This window comes from Oryctolagus cuniculus, chromosome 2 (assembly GCF_964237555.1).
Source record: "Oryctolagus cuniculus chromosome 2, mOryCun1.1, whole genome shotgun sequence".
In the NCBI taxonomy this organism is placed as follows: domain Eukaryota; kingdom Metazoa; phylum Chordata; class Mammalia; order Lagomorpha; family Leporidae; genus Oryctolagus; species Oryctolagus cuniculus.
Genome location: NC_091433.1, coordinates 99,510,316 through 99,527,219, shown reverse-complemented (window position 1 = coordinate 99,527,219; position 16,904 = coordinate 99,510,316). Strand labels below are relative to the sequence as shown.

General features: G+C 49.8%; 1 protein-coding gene across 1 annotated transcript in view; it reads left to right on the top strand.

Moving 5' to 3' along the window:
* Nucleotides 1-16,904, top strand: part of SH3RF3 (SH3 domain containing ring finger 3) — a 334,282-nt gene that overhangs the window by 229,822 nt on the left and 87,556 nt on the right. The window contains exon 3 of the mRNA XM_008252855.4: nucleotides 12,482-12,577. Coding sequence (XP_008251077.2) covers nucleotides 12,482-12,577 — 96 coding nt within the window. The remainder of the gene's footprint in view (nucleotides 1-12,481; nucleotides 12,578-16,904) is intronic.

Here is a 16,904-nt window from a genome sequence, read left to right as displayed (position 1 = left end):
CCGAGCAGACCTCGCCACAAGGTGCTCCCACGCCTCGGCTGCGTCCACGGTGCACCTGCAGCTCCAGCCAGGTGGAGCTTTGCACATTCCACCTGCCCCTCACTCCTTACAGGAGCACAGCATCTGACACAGTGGAGTGGACCCCTCTTGTGCACTCCGCTGGGGGCTTCCTGTGCTTCCAGAATGCCGTAAGCTGGTCATCTCCCCTTTAGGGAGCTGACTCCACCTTCATGGGAGGGCTGGTTTTCCTTCCCAGCCTCAGGTCCCTTCCTGGGTTGCTTAGGGGATGCTTGTATGTTTCGGTGACTGGATAAGCACAGGTTGGCCTTGCTTACCACTGGGAGAAATAAGAAATCCCCTGGTCAAGGATGCGCCTCTCTTTGAACAGCACCTGCTGCGTTTGGACCATATCTATCGCGCAGTGACTCTGAGCCTTCGGTGCTAAACCCACCCTCCTACGTGGCAAGCAGAAGCCCTGCTCTGTGCTGTGGTAACGACACCAAAGCCCAGAGACAGAACCACAGCCCCCAGATGCCTCCCTCCCCTGCCTAGGCTGGTGGGATTGAGTCCCAGACCATTCACGCATTGGCTTCTCAGTGTGGATGTGGTAGGACTGAATGTCCCAGGTGTGCCACCACTCGCCCTATAGCCTTTGACCACAACTAAGTGCAGCGAAAGGCACCAGAGAGTTCCCTGATCAGAACTGTGCAGCTGGTTGTCGTCCAAGAGAATCTGTCCTTATAATCATGCTCCCAGGCAAGAAGCGCCCATCGCCAGCCCTCACTCCTCTCACAGCTGCTAACACCGACTCCAGTGTGTTCTTGAATTCAAGTAAGTGAAATCATATGTGAGGCTGGTGCTGCGGCTCAATAGGCTAATCTTCCGCCTGCGGCGCCAGCACACAGGGTTCTAGTCCCGGTCGGGGCGCCGGATTCTGTCCCGGTTGCCCCTCTTCCAGGCCAGCTCTCTGCTGTGGCCCAGGAGTGCAGTGGAGGATGGCCCAAGTGCTTGGGCCCTGCACCCCATGGGAGACCAGGAGGAAGCACCTGGCTCCTGGCTTCAGATCAGCACTGTGTGCCTGCCGCAGAGGGCTGGCCGCAGCGGCCACTGGAGGGTGAACCAACGGCAAAAAGGAAGACCTTTCTCTCTGTCTCTCTCTCTCTCTCACTGTCCACTCTACCTGTCAAAAAAAAAAAAAAAAAAAGGGAAAAGAAATCATATGCGACAGATTTTTGCATCAAACTTTATTTTCTCTCAGGGTTATGTCTGAGAGCTACATCCGTGTTGTTTTTAGGGTGCTGTGGCGTATTCATTTGCGTTGCTGTATGGTGCTGTCAGTTTTTTTAAATAGTCTTGAATGTTTAGAGCAACTTTAGGTTCATAGCAAAACTGAGAAAGTACTGGGATTTCCATATATCTCCCCTACCCTCTGACATGTAGGTTGCTTTGTGGTTGGCATCCCCCACCAGAGTGCTGTATTTCTTAACATCAGTGCACTGACATTGACACATTGTTGTCAACCCAGAGTTAGAGTTCATTCTTGGTGGTGGATATTCAATGGATTTAGACAAAGGGGTTATGTCACGCGCGTGTGTGTGTGTGTGTGTTCATCATTATGCTATTATCAACAGTATGTTCACTGCTCTGAGAATTCTCTGTTCAGCACCCCCTCTCCCCCAGTCCCTGACAGCCACTGGTCTTTTTACTGCCTCCATTGTTTTGCCTTTTCCAGAAAGTCGTGGGCTTGGGACCGTATTCTATGCGTCCTTTTCAGATGGACTTCCTTTACTTAGTATCGGGCATTTAAGTCTCGTCATAGCTTGGTAGCTCATTTCTTGTTATTACTGAGCAACACTGCATTGTCTAGATGTACCCTAGTTTACCTGTCCACCTACTGAAGGACATTGTGCTTGCTTTCAGGTTTTGGTAATTATAAATTATGCTGTTGTATGCATCCGTGTGCAGGCGTTGGGTGAACGAAACTTTTGAACCACCTAGGAATGTGGCTGTCGTGTTGTATGGTAAGAGTGTATTTACTTTGCTAAGAAACTACTGAATTGTTTTCCAAGCTGGCTAAACCGTTTTGCACTCCTACCAGCCACAAATGGGAGTTCCAACCGCCCCACCTCTATACCGTGTTCGGTGTTGTCAGTGTTCTGGCTCTTGGCCATCTTGATCAGTGTGTGGTGGTGTCTCCTGGTTGCTTTAATTTGCATTTCCCTGATGACATATGATATGGAGCATATTTTCATACTCATTTGCCATCATATCTTCTTTGTTCAGGTGCCTGTTGATTAGCACATTTAGGAATCAGAGTGCTTACTCATTGCTGCGTTCTCAGAGTTCCTTGTGTATTTTGCATACCAGTCCTTTCTCATAGTGGTCCTTGGCAGCTGTTTTATCTCACTGCATGGCTTGCCTTCCCACCCTCCTGTCATGTGCAAAGCAAAAGTTACTAGTTTTCGTGAAGTCTAGCGTATCAATGCTTATTTTCATGGATCATGACTTTGGTCTTGTATACAGAAAATAATTGCCACACCCAAGGTCATCTAGATTTTCTCATACATTACCTTCTAGAAATTCTATTGTTTTCCATTTTACATTTGTACCTATAATCCACTTTGAGTCAAGTTTTGTGATGTGTATAAGGTCTGTATCTAGATTCATTTGTGTGCACAGGGATGTCTGGTTTTTCCAGCACCATTTCTTGGAAAATCTATCTTTGCTCCACTGTGTTAGTTTTACTCCGTTGTCAAAGATTAGTTTAGTGTGTTCAGTCAGGTATTTCTGGGTGTTCTACTGTGTTCTACTGATCTATTGATTGTTCCACCGATACCACACTGTCTTCTTTCATGTAGCTTTATAGTAACTGTTGAAGTGGCTGGTCAGTCTTTGTAGTTATCCACCAACATTGTGTTAACTATTCTGGGTGTTATGCCTCTCCAGGTAAACTTCAGGATTAATTCGTTACTACCCACATAATAGCTTGCTTGCAGTTTGATTGGTATTGCATTGACTCTACAGATCAGATTGGTAAGAACATGTTGAATATTCTTTCCTGTGAACTTGGAAGGTCTCTGTTGATTTTGGTTCTTTGATTTCTTTCATCAGAGTTTTGTAGCTTTCCCTATATAGATCTTGCACATATTTTGTTATATTTCCACCCAGGTCTTTCATTTTGAGGGTGCTGATGTTCTTAATTTCAAATTCCACTTGAAAATCACTGGTGGATAGGAAAGTAACCGACTGTTGTATAGTAACCTTTTATCCAGCAACTTTACTGTAACTGCTTATTAGCGCCAGAAGTTTTTTGGTCTGTTCATTCAGATTTTCTACATATTCATGCCATTTTCTTTTTTTTTTAATTTTTTTCTATTTGACAGGTAGAGTTATAGACAGTGAGAGAGAGAGACAGAGAGAAAGGTCTTTCTTCCATTGGTTCACCCCCCAAATGGCCACTATGGCCGGCACTGCGCCGACCCGAAGCCAGGAGCCAGGTGCTTCCTCCTGGTCTCCCATGCGAGTACAGGTGCCCAAGCACTTGGGCCATCCTCCACTGCCTTCCCGGGCCACAGCAGAGAGCTGGACTTTGAGTCAAGTTTTGTGATGTGTAGCTGATGCTGGACCCAGGCTGAGCTAGAAGTCCAGAGCTCCATCCAGGTCTCCCACATGAGTGCAGGGGCCCAAATACTTGAGCTGTGATCTGCTGCTCTCCCGGCGCATCAGCAGGGGCTTGGATTGGAAGCAGAGCAGTTGGGAGCTCGAACCAGCTGTATGAAATGGGACGCTGGTGTCACAGGTGGCACCTTAGCCACCTTAGCCCACTGTGCCACTACGCCAGCCCCTGATTGTCCTTTGTGTCCAAGAGATGTGGTGACGTCCCCACCTTCATTTCTAATCTCAGTCATTGACATCTTCCCTTTTTTAGCCTCACTAGAAGCTTTCTGATTTATTCATATTTTCAAAGAATCTGTTTTTTGTTTCATTGAGTGTTCCTATTGGTTTCCAGCTTTCAATTTCAATGGTTTCTGCCCTAATTTTTACTGTTTTTTTTCTGCTTACTTTGGATTTCATTTTCTTTTTCTAGTGTCTTATAGTGGAAGCTGAAGTTACTGGTTTTAGATCTTTTTTGTTTTCTAACATATACATTCAGTGTTATAAATTTTCCTCTAAGTGCTGCTTTTGCTACATCCCAGAAATTTTGATGTTACGTTTTCATAGAGGTGAAACTATTTTTAAAATTATCTTGAGATTTTTTCTTTGATTCAAGTATTATATAGAAATTGGTCGCTAAATCTCTAAGCATTTGGAGATTTTTCTGCTTTCCAGTTGAATTCCGCTGTGATCTGAGAGTAGACATTGTATGATGTCTGCTCTTTGAAGATGTTTAGGTGTGTTTTACGGCCATAAACGTCATCTGCCTTGGTGAACTTCCCTGTGAGTTTGAGAGGAACGTGTAACATGCTGTAGGCGGATCACGCAATCTCTGGGTGTCAGTTACAGCCAGTTGTTGATGGTGCTGTTGGAGTTCAGCCCTGTCCTCACTGCTTTTGTGGGCCAGGTGTGCCCGTTTCTGACAGAGGGGAGCAAGTCTCCAACTCTCCTAGTGGGTTCATCTACTTCTCCTGGCTCCTGTCAGCTTTTGCCTCATTTATTTTGAAACTATTGCTAGACACCTACCTGAAGGATTGTTCTGTCCTCCCAGAGAATTGATTCCTTATCTTACAAGTGTGTAATGCCTCTCCATCCCTGATAACTTTCCTGGCTCCGAAGCCTGCTCTGTCGCAAATTAATGTAGCTGTCCTTCGATTAGTGTTAACATGATGTGCATATATATCTACATATATATGGGTGCTTGATTTATTTGTGTGTTTATATTTAGAGTGTGTTTCATGGGCTATGCATTTGGCACAGAGGTTAAGTCCCCACTTAGGATACCCACTCTTTATTGGAGTGCCTGGTTCAAGTTTGGCTCTTCCAATTCAGATCCAGCTTCCTGCTAAATGAGCGTCCTGGGAGGCAGCAGATGATGGCTCAAGTACCTGGGTCCCTACCACCCATGTGGGACACCTGATGGAGCTCCAGGCTCCTAGCACTGGCCTGGCAAAACCCTGGCTTTTGCAGGCATTTTGGGGAGTGAATCAGTACATGGAAGAATCTCAGTCTTTCTCTCTCTCTCTCTCTCTCTCCTTTTCAAATAAACAAAAAACAGCTTCTTTTAGGTAACATATAGTTTGGTCTTGTTTTTCTTTCTTTCCTGATAATCTGTCTTCTGATTCATGTAGTCACAAAAGTTGGACGTTGACCTTGGAAGTGATTAGTGATGTGATTGCAGCAAATCCTGCCACATGTGTCACTATTTCCCCTTCGCTGCTCTTGCTCTTTGTTTCTCTTTAGTCTTCCGTGACCTTTCTGTCTTTAGTGGTTTTCCCTGAGCATTTTTTATGATTCATTTTTTTCTCTTTTCCTAGAATATCTCTTTTGTGATTCTTTTAGCTGTTTGCCCTGGAGTGTGCAATATACATTTACAACAAATCTAAGGCTACTTTCAAATATCGCTCTACTGCTTCATGGTAATGAGAGTAGCTTTTCATCACAAAACCATAACAGATTTTATTTCTCCCATCTTTGTATCATTGCTGCCATCTATTTTCCTTGAAGGTAAGCATACATAAGTATATATATAAAATAGACATACACAGGGGCATGTATTAGTTTCCAGGATAGAGACACACACACATGAGAATACATAATCACATACCTTGTTTCTGTTATTTTGAAGGAGCTCTCGTTTGATCAGTTGTAAGGAAATAAGTTGTTATTTTTCTGTCACTTATTCCTTCCCTGATGTGTTTCCCTTCTCGTGTAGATTGGAGGCCCTGACCTGTTGTCTTCCTTCTCTCTAAAGAACTCCTTTTTACATTTCTTGTGCGGCGGCTCTACTGGCAACGTCCTCTTCCATTTTTGCTCTTCTGTGGAAGTCTTTATTCCCCCTAGCGAAGGGCCCTTTCACGGGATACAGAACTCTAGGCTGGCGGGGTGTTCGCTCAGTACTTCATTTTACGCCTCTCTTCTTGCTTACAGGTCCGACAGTGTGTTGAAATTCTCATTTTTGCTTTTTTTGGAGGTAACCCGGTGTGTTTCCTTCTGCCTTCTTAGAGGGTTTTGTCCTTATCTTTCAGTTTCTGTATTTGGAAAAAATAAATGTGCAGAGGTGCAGTTTCTGGCGTCTACCCTGCTTCCTCTTCTCTGGACTTTCTGGATCGGTGACTGGGTATCTGACACTGATGTGGAGAGATCTACTTGTTTCTTCCTGCAACTCCTTTGCATGTACGGAGTTGTCGCACAGTCGTTCTGGGTGTTTTTTCTCCTCCAGGTTTTGTTTTTTCCTCTTTGCTTCTTGGTTGTGGAGTTTCTTCTGAGACATCCCCAGGCCCGAGTTTGCTCCCTCCGCCGTGCCCAGTCTCCTAATGAGCCCATCGAAGGCATTCTCCATTTCTGGCACAGCGCTTTTGATCTCCAGCATTTCTTTCCGGTTCCTTGGAATTTGCATCTCTCCGCTGACATTGCCCGTCTGTTATTGCATACTGTCTGCTTTGTTCATGAAAGCCCTTAGCATAGTCACATAATTGTTTTAAATTCCCTGTCTGTTAATTCCAACATGACTTGCTATGTTTGAACAGTTCTGATGCTTGCTCTTTCTCTTCAAACTGTGATTTTTATTTTTGCCTTTTAGTATGTCTGGAAGTTTGTTTTTTTTTTTCCTCGATAAGGCATGATGTGTTAAAGGAATAGTTGTAAATATATCTTTGGTGTTGTGGTGGGCAAGAGTGGGCAGCTATGGTGGGTGTCCTGCGGTCCTATAATCTTGGGGTCTCAATCTTGGGGAGCCTGTGTTTCTCAGCTCCCCCACACCTTAGGTGGGCCAGGAGCACCAGAGGTGGTGGAGTTGGGTAATTCCCTTCCCCAGCTCAGTGTCTGCATGGCTGGGAGCCAGAGCTCAATCCAGGTCCCCGCGTGGGTGGCTGGGCCCCACCTCTTTTAAGCCCTCACTCTTTGCCAGCAATGGTGCTGTATAGCAGGAACCTGGAGTAAGGAGGTGGAGTCAGGAATTAAACCAGGCCCTCTGCTGTGGGCGTGGGGATCTGAACTGGCGTCCTAACTGCTTAACAGCTCTCCCCCAGTAAGTTTTTGATATTTAATTTTTTATTTCATATTTTAAAGTGAACTGAAAATATAGAGTGCCATCCAGAAGCACAAGAAAACCTTCGGCCTCCTGCTTTCTTCTTTCTTCGTATTTGTTTTCTTGTTTGTAAGACAATTGTACTATGAAGCTATTGTTCGTGATAGAAAATTTGAAAACAGGAAAGAACACAAACATTGAAAACAAAGGTGCCCAATTTCTTCTGTCTCTGCCAGAGTTATTCCCTCTTTAAATTCTGGCACTTGTATTTCAGACTTTTTCTAGATGTACTTCTATACGTTTTATGTTTTTGAATTAAAAAGCAGGATTTTATTGGTAAAGTTAATAATGACATGTTCACTTAATGGATACTTTTGCCATTTATATATAACTGTCAAGCCCATTAGATAGGTTATAGTACATTCATATGCTGGAGTCATATTATGTGACAGTTAAAGAGATCTTGAAGTGTGCACTTGACAGTCACGGAATGGTCCTCAGACTAAATTAAGTAAGGTGAGGAATAGTGTGGTGACTATGCTACCTTCATATCATTAATTTTGAATTTTAAAGTTTGAGAGCCATAGATACCCAGGGAGAAAAAGACAGAGACAGATACGGAGGGTGCAGCCATCTGCTCATTCACTCCCCAAATGCCTACAACAGCTGGAACTGGGCCAGGTGAACACCAGAAGGCAGGAATGCAATCCAGGTCTTCCAATTACTTGAGCCATCATCACCTGCCATCTCCCCGGATCTGCCTTGGCAATCAACTGAAGTCAGGAGCCAGAGCTGGGGGTCAAACACCGATACTCTGATGAGGGACTCAAGTGTCTTACACACCATCTGTATCCCTAGGCCAAATGATCATCCCTGTATGCTGGGGATGTGTGTGTGTGTGTGTGTGTGTGTGTGTGTACACAGATCAGGCATATTCAGGGGGTCTTCAGAAAGTTTGTGGGAAATGTTTATTGTAAAAAAAAACGGGTCATGGACTTAAAAAACATTTTCACCAAAATAAACTTGTCTTTTAATTGCAATTCCCATGAACTTCTGGAAGCTCCCTCACGTGTATACACATGCATCCCGTGCACCTCTGAAAGAATCTGTAGGAAACTCACCAATGGGCAGTATTGGGGAGTCAACCAAAATACTCGCGATCGGAGTCATGGCTTGTTCTTAAATTTTTTTTTTTTTTCCATTTTTTTTTTTTTTTTTTTTTTGACAGGCAGAGTGGACAGTGAGAGAGAGAGAGAGACAGAGAGAAAGGTCTTCCTTTTGCCGTTGATTCACCCTCCAATGGCCGCCGCGGCTGGCGCGCTGCGGCCGGCGCACCGCGCTGATCCGATGGCAGGAGCCAGGAGCCAGGTGCTTTTCCTGGTCTCCCATGGGGTGCAGGGCCCAAGCACCTGGGCCATCCTCCACTGCACTCCCTGGCCACAGCAGAGGGCTGGCCTGGAAGAGGGGCAACCGGGACAGAATCCGGTGCCCCAACCGGGACTAGAACCCGGTGTGCCGGCGCCGCTAGGCGGAGGATTAGCCTAGTGAGCCGCGGCGCCGGCCTTGTTCTTAAATTTAATATGCATGTTTCCATCTTGATTTAATTATTTCTCTCCTGGATTGCTTTGAGTAACTAATTGTGTGCTTTTGTCATTTGTCTCTAGTTGAACAAACACCATAAGGAACATCCTTGTAGCTCAATCTTTGCATACTTTGATTGTCTTAAGATGGAGTCCCTTGATGTGGCTTTGATAGGCTTGCAAGGCTTCAGTTTTTTAAATAAAGAATTTACTTGTTTATTTGAAAGGCAGAGAGGGAGAGAGTCTTCCGTCCACTGGTTCACAGATCTGGCTGCAACAGCCAGATGTGGGGCAGGCTGAAGCCAGGAGCCCAGAGCTCTGTCTGGGTCTCCCGTATGAGTGACAGGAGACCAAGTACTTGGGCCATCATCTGCTGCCTTTGCAGGTGCGTCAGCGGGGAGCTGGAGCAGCAGTGGAGTAGCTGGGACTCGAACTGGCAGTCTGACATCAGGTGCCAGTGTCACAGGTACTGGCTTAACCCACTGCTCCGTGTTGCAGAATGTTTGACAGGACCCGCCAGACTGCCTGCCCTGAATTTCCATCCCCACCCCGAGTGAGTCCGTACCTGTACCCTGTGTGCTGGCTGCCCCTGTGAGTGGGATTTATGTTCATCCTTGATGGTTTGATGAGCACAACAGAGAGACACTGGAATCTTCTTGTTTAAAGTTGTATGCATTTGATTTGCAGTCAAGTGTAACATTTTAAATGTATGTAGTGTCAATTTGCTTTTCCTCTTCTGTGAGTCACCTAAGTTTGCCTTTGTTAAATTTTTCCTTCCAGGTATTTGTCTTTTTTGTTGTTGTTATTGCCACTGTTCTTTTTTGTGCTTATATGGTATGGATATTAAACTTTGTCTCTCATACAGCCTACAAATATTTTACTGGTTTATTTGCTTTTTTTTTTTTTGGTTTGGTTTCTGTTGGTTTTAAGGTAGAGGATTTAGTTTTTCTGTAGCCTTCTGTAGCCTTCTTTCTTTTAAAAGATTACTTATGGGAAAGGCAGAGAGACAGAAAGAGAAAGAGAGAAAGAGAGAGAGGTCTTCCATCCACTCGCCCAGCTCCCACAATGGCCAAATCTGACTCAGGTTGAAGCCTGGAGCCTGGAACTCCATCCTGGTGTCCCACATGGATGGCAGGGACCCAGGTATTTGGTATTGTGTGATATGGCCATCTTCCCAGGTGCATTAGCAGGAAGCTGGATCAGAAGCTGAGCAGCTGGGACTTGAACCGGCACTCCAGTATGGGATGCTGGTGTCTAAAGCAGCAGTACAACCTGCTGTGCCACAGCGCCACCCCCCCCCCCCCCGTGGCAACTCTTCACTATCATATTTTGAAGCTCGACATTAAGTATCTATATTTTCTTCTTGGACATTTAAGCTTTCTTCTAACATTTATGCCTTTAATCCTTATGGAATTAATTTCGGCATATACTGATATGAGCAAAATAGACAACTTACTCCTTCTTTAATGTTAGCCATTTTTAATCTCATCATCTAGCATTGTTGCTGATATATGGAAAATCCAGGGGCTTTTGTGTGTTTATTTTAAAATTGACAGCCTTCCTCTAATTTTAAATTTGAGTTGCTAGTCTGCTTTTCTAGGTAGATCATTGTGTTCTGAGTTTTTCAGTACTTACACTTCCTAGTTTACGGCTTTTATCTCTTTGGCTCTGAATTCTCGAACAGCCTTAGATAATAGTGTAGACATTTGATACTTCCGTTCGCTTTTCTGTGGTGTTTTGCTGTTGCCAGAACTCTGGCTTGCGGGAAGCCTTGTGAGCGCTCAGCGACCTCAGAGGTCCCCTTCGGCTGATGTGGTCCGGGCTTAGCCTGGCTTGGCTCCCCCTGGTTGTGAACACGGGAAGTGCTCAAGACAGAGTTCAGGAATGTTCTGTGAGCATCCCCTCCAGCCAGGCCCACACTGTGACCCTAATGGTTTCCAGAAAAGCCCCTACACTGCCATGGCTGTGCACCGCTGGAAGGCAGCCCTCCCGACTGTTAGCCTGGGGCCGGAGAACTGACGGCGATGTGACTGCCGCGGAGTGCCTGCAGGTGCATTGTCCTGGCTTACGGCAGCACCTGGAAGCTGAGGTGCACCCACCTGTCGCTGTAGCCAAGGGGACCCGTTCTGAGAGGTGCTTGCTGGCTGATGTCATTGTCATGTGAATGTCACACACCTGGGCACGGAGCACATGTGTGGCCAACAAACAACGCAAGATTCAATCAAGGGAGCCATCAAGAGACACAGTAAACGTGGGACCCGAGGTGCTGCTGCCCCACCCACCCTGGCAGGCTGTTTCGCACTCGGGTCTTTAAGCAGGACACTGTCAGATGATGATAATTAGCGCAGAATGGTAACCTCGTGAAACAGGTGTTTATTGTCACGATCGGCGATGGGGCTGACCACGCTGCACCTTGCTGTGTGTGCTGCACCTTGGTACAGCTGACAGCAGAGTGGGTGTGCTTATGCTGGCACCCCCCAGCTCATGGACCCCCTGCCGTCCGTGGGGTTTGTCGGAGTCTGAAACGGTGTTCCTCAGTGCCTGGCTGGATTGCGAAGCCGCAGATGGGTTTGTTGTGTGGTATTTGGGAGGAGTGGGAATGGCGTGCAGGGGTCGGGGCGTGGCTGTGACTGTCTCGCACTGTACCCTGCGCTCTGTGGAAGGAAGGTTGGGCAAAGACCTTGGAGGACCCTCCCGGCACGAAGCCCGTACTGTGAGCATCTTCCCTGGTGCCTTCATGGAGTCCCCTGCCAGGGAGAGGCCAGGGCCCCATCTCAGGACGATACTGAGGCTTCCTGACAGGGCTGCTCTTCCCCTGTGAGACCGCCCGGGCCTCTCGCTCCTTAGCGGGGCTCCGGATGCCAGCTCAGACAGTGCCCAATGACAAACAACAGGGAGGATTTGATCTGCAGGGAGGTTGACACTGAGGGGCTGCCCAGCCAGCCCTGGCTGCTGAAGGGAGGGTGACACTCGGAGGAGGGCAGAGCTGGCCAAAGCTCCCTGGGAGGCGCCAGTACCCCCGGGAGCGTCCCCGTGGGGCTGTGTCCCTCCACATTGTGTCTGTGCTGTCTCCTGTTCCGCAGGGCTCCTCCTCCGTCACTGCCTGCCTGTCCCCATCTCTTCCCAGCCCTTCTCTTCCCCAGCCCTCCTCACTGCCCACCCTGACCTTGACCCCGCGCTCCTGGCACCTGTGAGGACATTGAGTGTCTCCTTCCTTGCACCCTGCCAGCTCCTCGTCCCCTTTCTTCCCAGCGTCTTCCTTTCTGCTCCCATCTGTTGCCATCTGTGCAGTTAGATTTGGTATTGTGTGATAGGGCAAAGAATTTCAGAGTTATCTGGAGCTGTGTGTACCCATGATTCTAAATGTAATTGGATTAGGGTCATTTTATTTTTTGTTCTCTGATGGAGCCAGAACCCTAAAATGTTTTATACTTAGCTGAATTTATTTTTATTAAAAGTATTTCTGTTTCACTAAACAAATAATTGGAGCATGCATGTTAAAGCACTGGCTGTGTTGTAGGGTGCAGACTTTCCGGTTTGGGGAAGCTTGTGTCTATTATCAGCAGCTCCGAGCGAGAGATCCCAGGGAGGACAGAGATTCGAACACACCCTTGCTGGCATCACCCCTTGGAGTCAGTTTGTAGCCCCAGTAGTACTAACCAGTCCCTTGTTTTCTTTTCTTGCTGTTGGCTGTTATCTGTGTGCCTGGAACTCTCAGGATGAAATTTTGACCGTCATCCGAAGAGTGGACGATAACTGGGCAGAAGGAATGCTTGGGGACAAGATTGGCATCTTCCCCCTGCTGTACGTGGAGGTGAGTACACCAAGGCCCTCATACCGGGCCCAGCCTGGCCCTGCATCCGTGCCATGTGGGCCATCATGCTTCCCCCCACGGTGAGCCTTGAGGACCTAAATGCCCTCTGCAAACACATTGGTGCTGTCTCAACCGTGGCTGGCTCCCCCGGCTTACCAGATGGGCATACCAAGACCAACGGTGCAAACCTGGCTGAGCTGGGCTGGCCACGGGCTGCTGGAAACATCTGTACTTCCTGGTGCACTGTAGAAATCTTCCTCTCGCTATAGTCTTTACAACCCCTGTGCACCAGCTGCTGAGGCTCCCACACCAGTGGGGCTCCCCAGGCTGCCCCGTCCACACGCTGCTGGCCAAGACTCACGCCGTTTCCAGCTCCTCCTGCCGCTGTCCCAGCCATGGTCCCATCCCTTGCTGTTTTGTCCCATCAGTCTCGTGGGGCACTGCTGATGGCCAGTCTCTGCTGACCGCCCCTACACCTGTTCAGCTGGGGAGTGGAGCCCCAGCTGTCCTTGTCCTGGTGTCCATGGGGGACACTGAGAGGAGCTGAGCAGGCACCCTTGACCTTGAGAAATTCCAGTGCAACAGACAGGACCGGAGTTAGACCCAAACATTGGACAGTATCCTCCTCCCATGCCTCTAGTCCCTGAGGGGTGGAATAATTTATAGCTGTTTTAGAAGTGGCAATGGCTGAGTCTGAGGGAGTGCCTGCTCCCCCACATGTGGGGGCCATGGAGCCGCCCATGGAGACGATGCAGCATGGGTCCTGCGTGAGGGGCTCCATCATTCAGAAGTCAGCAGCTTCCCCCCGGGGCTCCAGGACTGCATGCCTGGGGTCTCCCCCAGCCTGGCCCTCTGCTGTCCCTGACAACAGAGCTTGTCTCTCGCAGGCCGAGACACGTTAGAGGGCAGGGCGTGTGAGGCAGCTGTGGGCAGGTCAGGGTGGCCTGGGCGTCAGAGGGGGACCCAGCTGGTCACGCATCACCCTGCTTTAGTACTTCAATGTGAAGGGTCCGGGCAGGTGTGTCGGCTTCCTGAGCCTGTGTTTATCCCTCAGACGAGGCCACAGTGGGAGTCTCCCATGCTTCAACCTCGGCAGACCTGAGCTCAGGGCGCCTGGCACCTGGGGCAGCCAGGGACCCTGCACCCACCAGTGCTGGAGGCCTGGCCCTCTGGCCCTCTTGGAGAACACTGCCTTCTGTGCCGTGGGAGAGGGCCAGCTCTAGGAAGGGAGGACCAGGGCTAGCAGGGGCACTGGGGGCTGGGCTGACAATTCCAGCGTGGCGGACAGAGCCAAGCCCTTTGGAGTCCATAAACATGTGTCTGCGTGTGGGTGGTGTTGGGCAGCTATTGATGCAATGTATAGATCCTGCAAACATAATGGTGCAAAACCTAAAACCCTGATTTAACTGAGTGAATATTATAATACCCCCGAAAAGCATGAAAGTTAGCAGGGGCAGCTTCTTCCTGTGTTGAGAGCCTTTCAGCACAGTAACCACACTGTGCATTGCCCGTGGTTGTGTTCGGGGCTGCAGCCTTGAACTCTGTTCGTCCGGTGCACGCAGCTTGCTGTCTCCTCCTCGCGTGGGCTTTGATAGACAAAATATTGTGTTGACCCTGTGCCTCTCCATGCAGTTCTGAAGTAACTGATGATAACTAATGGGGCTCCGCGACAGCTTCCTCTGAATCATTCTTCAGCCTGCAGGAGTCCCGTGCTAGTTTACGGTTGCAAGCCCCTCTTCCCTGAGTTGGATTTGCCATCTCACAGGCTCGGTGTTGCTGCCCCGTTGTCTTGTAGGTTTTTAGCCCCTGGCGGAAGCGCACAGTAGGAATTCAGGAAGGTGAGAGGGGCTGTGTGCTTGTCAGGGTTCTCCAGAGAGAACCACCAGGAGGTGGGTGCGTGCGTGGAGGCGTGGATGCAGGCACAGATGGGTGAGAGCGGATGTATCGGGAGCGATAGGGAGGCTAAGTCCCACACGGGCCGTGTACAGGCTGCAGACCCCGGGAGACCTGTATCATGGCTCAGTCCAAGTCTAAAGGGCTCAGAAGCCAATTCAAGGCCAAAGGCCCAAGCACCCAGATGGATGCCTGGAGTAGTCCTGGGATCCCCAGGCTGGACAGCCTGGAGTTCTGTCTCAGCTCCAAAGAGAGGGACATCTTCCTTTCTTGTTCTGTCCAGGTCCACTGCTGATTGGATGATATCCACCCCCATGGAGGGCGGGTCTTCCCCACCCAGCCCACTGCTGATTGGGTGATAGACACCCCCCCCCCCATGGAGGGTGGGTCTTCCCCACCCAGCCCACTGCTAATTGGATGATATCCACCCCCATGGAGGGCGGGTCTTCCCCACCCAGCCCACTGCTGATTGGGTGATAGACACCCCCCCCCCATGGAGGGCGGGTCTTCCCCACCCAGCCCACTGCTAATTGGATGATATCCACCTCCATGGAGGGCGGGTCTTCCCCACCCAGCCCACTGCTGATTGGGTGATATACACCCCCCCATGGAGGGCGGGTCTTCCCCACCCAGCCCACTGCTAATTGGATGATATCCACCCCCATGGAGGGCGGGTCTTCCCCACCCAGCTCACTGCTGATTGGATCCACCCACATAGAGGGCGGGTTTTCCCCACCCAGCCCACTGTTGATTGGATGATATCCAGCCCTCTAGGTGTTCCTGAATGCAGTCAGGTTGGCACCTACAGTGGGCCATCACAGGGCAGAACTCCTAATGAGCGAGGTGGCGCGGCAGTGAATTTGGAATCCCTTTCTCCCGTTGTGCACCCACCACTGTGCCGTACAACTGAGGCTGGGTATGCAGGTGAGCAGATATGCGGTCCTGGAGAGGGGGCGCCTGTGTAGTCACCGGTCCCCTTCTTCCCAGGACTCCGTCAGCCTCCCACAGAGAAACTGAGCAGGTCAGGAAGTGAGGGGCCAGAAAAGGAAACTTCACACCCCACCCCCACCCCACCCCCCACCCCAGCTGCTGCCTGAGAACACTCCGCCTAGGGTAGCAACGACAGATGGATTTTCTCCCTCCGTAGCAGGCGGACAGTGCCCCACAGAGATTCACAGATACAAGCCCCGGGGGGAGGGGGTGGTCCAGCAGCCCAGAAACAGAATGTGTGGGTGTTACAGCCACTGGCACCTGGGTGCAGGTGCTTCTGGGCTGACAGGACACCAGCTGCTCCCCGCGACACCCTCACCAGCCCAGCGAGAGGGCAATGCCTCCGAGACAGAGGGACCTCTGTTGGATAAAGGACCTACACAGTCGCCTCCGGCCCCTCTCTTCTCTTTTTCTCATTTTTATTTACTTGAAAGGCGAATGATGGAGAGAGGAACAGGCATCTTCCATCCACTGGTTGATTCCCCAGACACCCACAATAGCCGGGGCTGGGCCAGGCTGAAGCTGGGAGCCAGGAACTCCATCTGGGACTCCCACATGGGTGGCAAGGGCCCAAGCACTTAGGCATCAGAGATGGAGGAGAGACTCTCCAGGATGGGATCCGGGCATCCCAAGGAATGTCTTAACTCCCAGTTCTGCTGAAGTGCTGGCACACGCTTGCCCTGGCATTGACTTGGGATGGGCTGGGTCTTTCCACCCCACTTCTCCGCCAGGGTCCCTTCAGGGCTGCAGAGGTGGAGCCAGCGTGTGGGATTGGGGGTCTGGAAGGGGCGGCGTGGACATTGCATAGTCACTGAGGAGCCATGGAAGCCCCAGGTGTCAGGTTACGCTCCTGCCTGTACAGCTGTGAAACCGGCCATGTGCAGCCGCATCCCACATCCCGACGTTTTCCCGTGAAGTGGTGGGGGGAGTGCATGGGTGGGTCCCCATGCCTGGCCCAGGGCTGGGTGTGCTGCAGGCACTGGCAGGCAGCCACTTGAGAGACCTTGTTGGAAGCATGCTTTGAGAATCCCTGCGGTCTCTGCAGGAGAGGTAAACAGCTGCCAAAGGCAATGGGGCAGGAGAGGTCCATGCACCCTGGTAGACGGAGCAAGACAGGCCACCCCTTCTGGGGGTGTCGAGGGGAGCCCAGGCAGGAATCTTTGCTTATGCCTGTGCATCTGTCTCTAGCACACACAGGCCTAAACATAGAGTGCAGTGGGGATAGATGTTCCAGTGTGCCTGTCTACCCATCCTGTCCTTGGCACTGTTTCCGGCTGGAGTCCCACTGATGGACTTTCCTCCTTATCCCGGGCTTCTTTGCCTGCTGGGTGATTTTTTGCTTGGGCACCTGCTTCCTGGCTCTTACCTTGTGGGAAGTTGGGTGTCTACAACTACTCCAAAAAGCATGCCTGAGCTTGGGAGTTCTGGGACACTGTTCGGTTCC